General features: G+C 31.0%; 1 protein-coding gene across 1 annotated transcript; it reads left to right on the top strand.

The window, feature by feature from the left end:
• The first annotated feature begins 347 nt into the window (after positions 1–347).
• LOC110030367 (26S protease regulatory subunit 8 homolog A-like) lies at positions 348–10,643 on the top strand. The gene is made up of 8 exons (XM_020733040.1): positions 348–591; positions 1,160–1,257; positions 8,349–8,573; positions 8,693–8,755; positions 8,903–9,066; positions 10,022–10,178; positions 10,259–10,357; positions 10,485–10,643. The coding sequence occupies exons 1-8, from the start codon at positions 396–398 to the stop codon at positions 10,626–10,628; spliced, it is 1,146 nt and encodes a 381-aa protein (XP_020588699.1). The 5' UTR covers positions 348–395; the 3' UTR covers positions 10,629–10,643.
• Positions 10,644–10,876: the final 233 nt, after the last annotated feature.

Raw genomic sequence — 10,876 nt, forward strand, 5'->3', positions numbered from 1 at the left:
CATTTTTAAAATGCTGAAAACAATGTTTTTACACTGCATCTATTTATATATGGTGACAACTTTCTAGCAGTGATTTGACTTTTTCAAAAAATAAAAATTTATATTAGACATCGCACCTAGTTTATCAATAGATTATTTTTAATCAACTTATCAATAAATTATTCAATAAGCTACGGCTGCCCCAAACCGTATCTTATCTTTTGATTTTATATGATTTATGATAGGCATAATTTTTTCAAATATATTATTTTTTACAATTTAAATAAATATATTTAAATAGGCTTCATTATTCACGTCAATTAAAAATAAAATTTATTGAAACAAAAATAAAATAAAATGCAAACTTATTGACAAAAACATCTGGTCAATCTACAGTCGACAATCGGCGGCGAGAAATGGCTACGCAAGTTCTGCCGCAGCGGGAGGCGGACGGAGAGATCCGATCGCCGTCGACGAAGACGAGAGGAGGCGGAGGAGAGGGACTTAGGCAGTACTATTTGCAGCACATACACGATCTGCAGCTTCAGGTTCGGCAGAAGTCCCACAATCTCAACCGTCTCGAGGCGCAGCGCAACGATCTCAACGCGAAAGGTTAGCTTCTTTTTGCTTCCGAACCCTAAACGGATTCTAAACCTAAACCTACCTCTAACCTAAAATTGAGCTTCAGTTGTGTTTGGGAGCCGCAGGCTGAAACCCTAAGTGCACATCATGAATTTTGATCCTCTTGCTTGATCTAATTTTGAAGTCCGTTCTTTCCGTTCACAACTTCATGGATCTTGTAATCTTAATTGTATGAAATACCATTATTGAACATGATCACAATTTCTTTATTCGTGGATTATTGTGTTTTCTCCTAGCTTGCTTACAGGAAGATGCTGAAGGATACCCCATTATGGGCACTGGTCTTAAGGAGGCTGAATTTAAGCTGCTTAATGATTCTTTCTATTTGCATTGGACTTCATGGATCTTGTATCTATAGTTGTATTCTGTTGAAGTTATTCCGTTTTTCCAAACATGACCTTTTGATGAAGAATTATCATTACTTCTTAACTATTACAAGCAAATTAATTGCATTTGAAACACTTCTCAATTAATATAGTTATTGTTGCTTCTGTTTTGCTTTGCATACTCAAGTCTCTATCTAATTTTGTAATTGCAGTTAGAGCATTGAGAGAAGAGTTGCAATTGCTGCAAGAGCCAGGATCATACGTCGGCGAAGTTGTCAAAGTTATGGGAAAGTCCAAGGTTTTAGTCAAGGTATTTTATTAGAAGTTTTAAGAAGCTATGCAATACATTGGGGACATGATATTTTCAGATGCGCGATAGAAAATGCTTAAATGCAACAAATATGCTATATAAAAGTTTGTATGGTAAGCATCACTAAGTGCATTAGTAATAATCAGTTATGCAAAAATGTAGGAACATGATTGATTATTTTCCATGATGTAACATAAAAGTATAAACCTAAGGAAAGTTCTATGTAGTAGAAGCAATTTACTGGGAAAGCTTACTATAAATATTGAGGAAATTTTGCAAAGCGGACTTAAATGACAATGACATGCACATTTAAGTACCTAGTAGATAAAAAGAGTGTAGATATTTAGTTCAACAATGATGAATCGAAGACCTAATGTAATGATATGAAGTTGGCGAACATGAGATTATGAATCACTTTACTCTTATGCTTATGACAACCTTGACCTTTAATATTCTTAAGCATACAATAGCTGTAGACACTTCTAATATTAGAAGTATAAATCATTAGAAGGCATTTAAATATTAAATAAATACATAGATCAATTGAACAATCAAAATTTCTAAAAATAATATGTAATTAAATGTTTAAATTAAATTATACATATCATTGGTTGTCCTTGCGATTTATAATATCCTTTATGTGGGACCGTGTTTAAAATACTTTTCATTTGATTTTTCATAGAGAAGATTGTTTCACGAAAGCCCCTCCATTATGAAGGGTGTTCTATTAAGCTAATTGTATCTTCCTTTTGATAGCCAAAATCTCTTGCTCATTGTCCTCTTGGTAACTGTCTTTTCTCCATCTTTCAAATATGACTCATGGATTTGTGCTGGTTTTTTGTTTTCATCATCGTCCATAGGCTTCATTTGTCGTAGATGACATGCATTTTACTTGTAGTCCGTATTGGTATTTTGTTAGGCCACATCCTCCTCTATTTATGCATCTCAGTCAAAATTGCTCTTTTGGCCTTATCCTCCTCAAATAATTGATCCCTCAGTGATGATTATTTGCTTGTTTTCTTCTTCTCTTCTCCTTGTGTGTTGGAATGGATTGGAAAACAGTCCTTATAGTTGAATATTAATAGTTCATGTGAAAAATAGTATTTAATTTAGTTGTTTTAATAACAACAGTAATATGCAGCTACGACATTCGATGAATTAGTAGGGATCTAATTCTTTGGTGTCTTGATAATAGAATTGTCATTCTTCGATTCAACAAAACTTGACATCTAAGCTGAACAACTATTTGAAAAAAAGCAATCTATCATATGTGCAATAAAATATGTGTATGTTTTAAACTAGATAGCATAAGCTCTAGTCCATTGAAAGAATCTACGAAGCGACAAGGGTATATACAAGTGGTGTTCCTTTCGAAGATTGAGACCCACATTTGCGACCATGGTGACTACCCTTATGCTTGCTTCGTCAAGCAGTCCTTTGATGACCTCTCTGTCTCATTGATCACTTTTCATTCATGTTGTCGTTCATGTGAATGTCATATGAATTTTACTGACACTTTATGGGTGGTGGTGGTGGTAGGGGTTGTGGGTGGTGCTTGAGGTAGCAAAGGTTCTACATCAATAGAGTGTTGGCTAGTGTACTGAGTTTAAGGAATGTGACATAATACTCTTTATGTGAATAGTAGATGAATCTCAACCCTAGAGCAGGAGAAGTTTAGAAAATGGGAGATCATCATGAAACCTTATGTTTCATCTTAGGGATATTTGTGAAATTATGAAGTGGATACTTTTATCCCCATATTATACCATTTTAGTTTAAATAATTAATGAATTATTTAATACTTAGCGAAGAAAATACTTTATGAAGATTTTTATTTAATTTTAGAGAATAATTGGTTAATTAGATAATTGTTGGGGATGAAAATGAATGCTTTCTAGAATTGTTGATTTGTTTGATGCGTGGTATAGCTGTCAGATATTTTGCATGATATCTACCCAAAATTAAAAGAGGTTTGATGTTTGCATTTAAGGGAAAAAAAAGGCCTATATTTGAAGCAAATGTTAATTGTGAAGCCCCTACATAATCAATGCCGTGGAGCATATCGAGCTTATATAAATCAAACAAATGGTATTAACGTACTGGTTTAGCAGCAAATTTTTACTACAAATTTTTATACAAATTTTCTGAAATTCTCAAGGCAACTGTTAGTCTAGATCTTGACTTTAGGATAGACTTAATGATAAATAATCAATAACTGTAAAAAATTCTATTATTGTGCATAAATGTTTTATATTCTCACATGCCAAAACATGTGTAGGTGAAGAATGTGTTCCTAGAATCATAGCCTTAATCAATAGACAATCAGACAATCAATTTACTAAGCAAATAGTTAACAACTGAAAAATACAAAGCTAATGAGCTGACTTGGGAGAGGCTTAGTCCAAACGAAATCAGATTCATCTTCCTATTGCTCTTATAAATGCAATCCAACATGTGAAGAAAGACACTGAATCTAAATGGATCCACGGTTTTATCATAAACATAAAAATTTTGTTCCGTTTCAATGATGTGATGTGGATATGGATTAATATAGTTAATAGTTAACAATTAAAGTAACATGACTAACATGGAGCACCAAATAAAAGTAGAACATTGATGACATAATAAAACTATTTTTGTAGTTGAAATTCAAGGATTTAAATTGCAAAAGATAATTTATGATTTTAATGATTAGAAGAGGAAATACAGATTGCTTGTTTATAAGAAACTAAACGGAAAGAGGGAAGAAGTCACTCACATGAGGGTAAATGCTATAAGCTACTGTGCATTGAAAATATTAATCGTAAATATGAGTTATGATGTGGAGAAGAGTTCAAAAATAAAACTACTAGGGTGAAATGAATAGGGCTAATCACAAGAGATTATTCAATTAATTATTTGCATGGAAATTTTAAACATAGTTAGAGTTTATGCTTGTTTATTTAATATTCCTCAACTTGGAGTAGTAAATAGTGTGAAAATTTAATTTGGGAAGAAAAGTGATTAGTATGATTTATACTTGAGGAAGAAGGGATAATATTGAAGGTGATTTGAATGGGCATATATATTCTCTTAGTATGTGATTTGAAATGATTTGTGGTGTTTATGAAATATGTGATTGAAGGGTGATGGGAGAAGTTATACTTGGTCTATGATATTGCAATAATCAATATATACTTTAAGAACGTGAAGAGCATGAAATTATCTTCATAATCAAAGCCAACAATTCAAATGCTTATTTTTATTTAGAAGAAAAAATAATCTATTTTGCAAAGATTATAAGATTTTTTTTATTGGCTATAAATAAAAAAAAGTTGTAGAAAATAATGATTTCATTTTTTCATTTTGAGTGTGAAATTGAAATTAATATTTGAGGGAGTTTTGAGAAAACTTATTTAATTTGAAATCAATATTAATGTCTGAGTGCATCCAATCAAATGATGGATTTAACATATTTCTTATTTTTCAAAACATAAGTTTTAAAATCAAGCAACCAGATAAGGCCCTCATGTGATTTCATGCAAATGTTTAATCACACAATATGAGTAGTAGTTATGGATGTGTATTTCAGGGTATAAGCATAAGTTAATTTCTTAAGTTGGGTGCTAAGAGTGCAAATTTGAGCTTATTTAATTAGTTAGTTTTTGGCGATATAAGACATTTAGTTGGATCAAGATAGTTATCATGAAGGTATTCGAAGTATCTAGAAATAGGTTTGTATGTGTATGTTAACTGGGCAAGTGAGGAGGCATTGTAATTATTTAGGAAATCAAATATAGGAGTGAAATAGAAATTAAATGATGTGAAGGTTTATAATGACCATAAGAAGGCTATAAATTTTATATAAGGGTACTGAATAAATTAAAATCTATAATTTTTGAATATTTATTTAATATACTAAGTGCTAAGGAAGGAGAAAATGTAGTTAATGAAAAAGCTTGACGAGAGATGAAATCTAAAATATTTGTTGGACTTTGATGAGTATAGTGAGACATTTTAAGGTATAAATAGTGATTTTGATCAAATCAGATGATACTGGAGGAAAAATGAAAAGATCTTAGCTAAAGATGATAAGATTAAAGAAAAACATAAATATTATCTTGACAAGTTACTACATTAGATTTTTAATTAAAAAACATTTTAACACATAATTATTAAAGTAGTGAGGTATATTATGGATTGATCTAAATAATTAAATTGAATTTAGCTTTTAAGAAGATTTCTAAAAGTGAAGTTTTAAGTCCAGGTCTTATACCAATTGTGATTTTGGAATTATGAGTGTTTATTGCAATGATTTTCTTAGTAAATCTTATTAATGTAAATTTTTAAGGATAAGAGCATGCTAAACAATAGAAAAAGTAGTTTAATACTAATATTAAAAATAAATATCAAAGATTCTAATAATTATGAGGGTTTTGAACTTGTGATTTATATAATGCAGATGTGGAAGAGAGTAATGGAACAAATTTATAAAAATTATGTTGATTTTGGAGAGTAGATTTGGTAATGTGGATGTGAGGCTTGCGTTAAGCCAACTAATTTGTGTTGTAATTTTGTACTAGTCAGTGTACAACAACAACAACGTCGACGACGACAACAACAAACCTTTATCCTACTAAGTGGGTCAACTACATGAATCTTTTTTCTCCATTGCGTCCTATTGAGTGTCATATTTTCATTTAATTCTAATAAATTAAGATCATTTTTTATACAATATGCCCAAGTTTTTTTAGGTCTACCTCTGTCTTTCTTAACATAAGTCAAATCTAAAACATATACTCTCCTAATTGAATCATCAGATGGTCGACTCTTAATGTGACCAAACCATCTAAAACGATTTTCTCTAATTTTGTCCTCCAGTGGAGCTACACCAATCTATCACGGATATATTCATTTCGCGTTTTGTCTCTAAGTATAAAGTCACTCATCCACCTAAGAATTCTCATCTCGACAACACTTAACTTAGTTTTACGCTCATTTTAAAGGCCAACATTTAGCATCATAAGACATTACAAGTCCCACTACCATCTTATAAAGTTTTCCCTTTAGTCTAAGCAATGCTTTTCTATCACACAATAGGCCCGAAGCATTCCTCCACTCATGTATCTTTTTAGTTTTTAAAATAATCTTAAAGAGTGTAGTAACCCAAGATGTTATATATTTCCACACTTCGATTGAGATATTATCGGGTCTTGCAGACTTTCTACCCTTGGTGTTTTTTAAAACCATCTCAACTTCTTTTTTATTAATGTGGGTAAAAATAAAATATTTTATTATTATTAACGATATTAACATCATTAAGGTCGATCTTATTTGGAGAAACTTCACTAAAAAATATCAAAAAAACTCGCCCACCTATGTTGAATATATTTTTCTAAGACAAAAAAACTCGCCCACCTATGTTGAATATATTTTTCTAAGAAAATACTTTTTGATTTTCATCTTTAATACATTTTATTTGAGTTAATTTTGTACTTTTGTCTCTTTGTTTAGCTAGTTTATACATATATTTTTTATCATCTTTAGTATTTAATTTATTATAAATATTACTAAAAGTATAATTTTTAGCACCACGGATTATTTTCTTAGACTCTCTATGAGTCATTTTATTATTTTTCTAATTCTCTACGCTTATACGTTTAAATCATTTTTTATAACATAACTTCTTATATTTTTTTTTCACATTGTTATTCCACCACAAACTATTTTTATTTATAATTTTTTTTTTATTCTCTAAGTACATTTTTTGTCGTTTGTTTAATAGTGTTTGTTACTTTATCTCACATATAAGTTGCTTCTTCATGAACATCCAAATCTTGAAATCTTGAAGTTTATTCATAAAAATAATTTTAGTTATGACTTTTAGGTGTTCTCATTTAATTCTACAATAATAATTTATGGTATTCTTTATTTTATAACCCTTCGCCTTAAAATCTAGAACTAATAATTGATGTTTAATACTTAAATCCTCACTTTGAATGACCTTACAATCTTTACATTCTCGATGATATTTCCTTCTCATAAGAAAATAATCAATTTTGTTTTATTAGATTCATTCTTATAAATAATAATATGCTTATCTCATTTTTTGAATAAAATATTAGCAATAACAAAATCATATCCTAAAGCAAAATCTAATATGACTATACATTATTCATTAATCACTCAAAAATCGTAGCCACCATGAATATTTCTAAAATTTTTTCATTTAAATCTCCTCTAATAAAAATTGTTTCTTCAAGAGGTATCATTTGTATAAAGTCTTTTAGGTCATTCCAGAATTATTTTTAGACCTATATCTAAACCTACTTGAAGAGAGCATAAGTACCTATGATTATAATTCTATCTCTAATTTTATTATTAACTATTTCTAATCTATTAATATTAATCTTAATATTAAAAACCTTTAGGGCTATAATTTTATCTCTAATTCTATTAATTTTTGCAACATTATCTTTCAAAATCTTTTTTATAATCACACGTACATCATTTTTAGTGCGACCCTTACCTGGATATCAAAGTTTAAAACCTAAGTTATGAATCTCCTTAGCATTTTCTCTGACCCATTTAGTTTCTTGAATGCATAAGATATTTATCTTTCTATGAATTATAATATCAACTAATCTCATTAATTTACCTGTGACAGTAGTTATATTCTAAGATCCTATTTTAATAGTAGTTTCATGGACTAACTTCTTTACCCGCATCCGTCTGTAATGTGAGAACCCTTGTTTATTTGACACTACATCTCGGCGTCGGTGCAGCGTCTGTTGCACACGTTTCACTATATTCAGGCCATACAACATGATTTTCTTAATTGTTTTTAATGTTTTTCCATACTCGATTCAATTGATATGCATGTATTGATGCCAATGCTGCTTTACAGTAATTCACAATATCAAGTATCTGACAGTTTAACCTTGCAGTAATTCACAATATCAAGTATCTGACGGTTTAATACTGTATTTGATTCTCTTCATGGGCGTTAGTTTGAGGGAAAAAATCTATTTCCGTACTATTTCCGTTAGAAATTCTAAGAAGTTGTCTAAATCAATTAGGGCCCGAAAACTGAAGTTTGAATTTATATGCAGGTTCATCCCGAAGGAAAATATGTTGTTGATGTGGATAAGAATATTGACATAACAAAGATCACGCCATCAACCAGAGTTGCTCTTCGCAATGATAGCTATGTGCTTCACTTGATTTTACCTAGCAAAGTAGATCCTTTGGTTAATCTTATGAAAGTCGAGAAGGTTCCTGATTCTACTTATGATATGATTGGTGGCCTTGACCAACAAATCAAAGAGATAAAAGAGGTTAGAAGATATCAGCTTAACTTTTATTTATTAACCTAATAATAGATTCATTATTAGGCCGAAACTTGAAATGAGCACTGGTTTCAGAACTGTATCTTAAGGTTTCATTTTATTTGCAGGTTATCGAGCTCCCTATCAAACATCCGGAGTTGTTTGAAAGTCTTGGAATAGCGCAACCAAAGGTATTGGATCTGTAATACATATTGTTACTTTTTCATTTGAATGCAGTAAAACTGTAAAACTTCAAGTGTTGCTGTCTTTGTTTACTTTCCAGTTTTTTGGTAGTATCCTAATTTTATGCTTAATTTTTGAATATTTCCCTTTTTCAGGGAGTTTTGTTGTATGGACCACCTGGTACTGGAAAGACGTTACTGGCAAGGGCTGTCGCTCATCATACTGATTGCACCTTCATTCGGGTTTCTGGCTCTGAATTGGTTCAGAAGTACATTGGAGAAGGCTCTAGAATGGTTCGCGAACTTTTTGTTATGGCAAGGTATGCTAAGGTTCCTGTTGCCTTCAGCCCCTCAAGTTAATACTTCTTTTTGTTTGTTAGCTGGATTTTTTAAACTATATGGTAATATGTGGTGGAATGAATGCCACTGATCAGAAGCAAACAATGTACAGGGCTTGTTTGGGGTCACTTTTTTTTTTTTTTTTTTTTAATGTTTTTGCTTAGTTCATTTTTTGCATTTTTTAAATTTTTTGTTTTCAAAAGAAAATTAGCTTGCTTTTAAAAATATTTAAAACTCACTAAAGATTGTTTTGTATGTTTTTAAGTACAATTAAACATGTTATAACATACCAAATATGTTTTATTTGAATTAAAAATAAAATAAAAATAAAAAATAGAAAATAAAAATCAAAAGTGATCCCAAACAGCTCCTTAGCATTTCAGGATCGGGATATACTGAAAATTTGTTATCTCGTCGACATATAGCTGTAAGATGGGTGAATTACAGAAAGGTGTTGGGTTCTAGTTCTTCAATTTTCTGATTTAGTTATATGCTACTTTAAGGATGTTTTTGTTTTGGTTTTTAGTATAAGCTAAAATATGGTCTGAGCTTGTATTCATTACAAGGAAAAAAAAAAAAAAAAAAAACTTCGTGCAGGGCCAAGGCCTGCAGTGCTGCAATTATAATTTAAACAACGTTGTCATGATCATACCATTAGTTGGAGCATTATGGATCTGTTTTGTTTGAGGGAATTATTTGGAATCCATATTTGATTTACTTCATAATTTCATATTAGTTATTTGGTTCAAATGAAAGTAACTGGAAGATCAATTTAGCTAAAGGTATGATGATTTGTTTGGATGCAATTAGATTCCAATATTGAGTTCAAACTCCACGGTTCTTCCCAAAACTCCCTCTTTTATCTTGTTTAAGGACAACTAAATCTTTATGAATATATAAATGTTGACATTTGAATGGTTTACCTACTAATTACAGGGAACATGCTCCTTCGATCATCTTCATGGATGAAATTGATAGTATTGGTTCTGCTAGAATGGAATCTGGATCTGGCAATGGGGACAGTGAGGTGCAGAGGACTATGCTCGAACTTCTCAATCAGTTGGATGGATTTGAAGCTTCAAATAAGATAAAAGTAACCGTCTCTGACTTTGTTCAAATTAATTTTGAAACTTCAGTGAATCACACAAATTATTTGAACATTGTATTCGACAGGTTCTTATGGCCACTAATAGGATTGATATTTTGGATCAAGCTCTGCTCAGGCCTGGTCGTATCGATAGAAAAATTGAGTTTCCTAACCCCAACGAAGAGGCGCGTTTCTTAATTTTGGAATTGCTCTCCTTTGATGTGCCTAATTTAATCAATCTTCATATAGTTCTTTAAGCTCAATATCTGATGAAATGCAATGAAATACTAACTTTGCCTGAGATTTTTTCAGTCCCGCTGGGATATTCTGAAAATTCATTCAAGGAAGATGAACTTGATGCGTGGAATTGATCTAAAGAAAATTGCTGAGAAAATGAATGGTGCTTCTGGTGCGGAGCTCAAGGTATCATTCATGTTCTCCTCTTCCGCATTATAATAGAGTGCTGCTATATTATCTAAAACATTAAGATCAAAAAATAATTGAGTGGCTCATTTCTTTAGGCGAACCAATCAAAACTTTATGGTTTTGGGCAATTACATTCACATACTGGCATGCATGTGGTGCAAATATCCTTTTGAACTTGTTTAGCCATTATTGTTATGGCAGATTTACGAACATAACATTGAACACTTACTTATTTGCATATCAAATAGGGTTGGTGTAGCTCCAGTGACGGACAAAAT

The sequence above is a fragment of the Phalaenopsis equestris genome, unplaced genomic scaffold (genome assembly GCF_001263595.1).
Source record: "Phalaenopsis equestris unplaced genomic scaffold, ASM126359v1 Scaffold000706, whole genome shotgun sequence".
Classification (NCBI taxonomy): domain Eukaryota; kingdom Viridiplantae; phylum Streptophyta; class Magnoliopsida; order Asparagales; family Orchidaceae; genus Phalaenopsis; species Phalaenopsis equestris.

Excerpts from the sequence above, each read along its gene's own strand:
- LOC110030367 (XM_020733040.1), top strand. The coding sequence starts at position 396 with ATGGCTACGCAAGTTCTGCCGCAGCGGGAGGCGGACGGAGAGATCCGA. Across the intron at positions 8,756-8,902 it reads TTGGAATAGCGCAACCAAAG|GGAGTTTTGTTGTATGGACC; the intron begins GTATTGGATCTG and ends TCCCTTTTTCAG. Across the intron at positions 9,067-10,021 it reads GAACTTTTTGTTATGGCAAG|GGAACATGCTCCTTCGATCA; the intron begins GTATGCTAAGGT and ends TACTAATTACAG.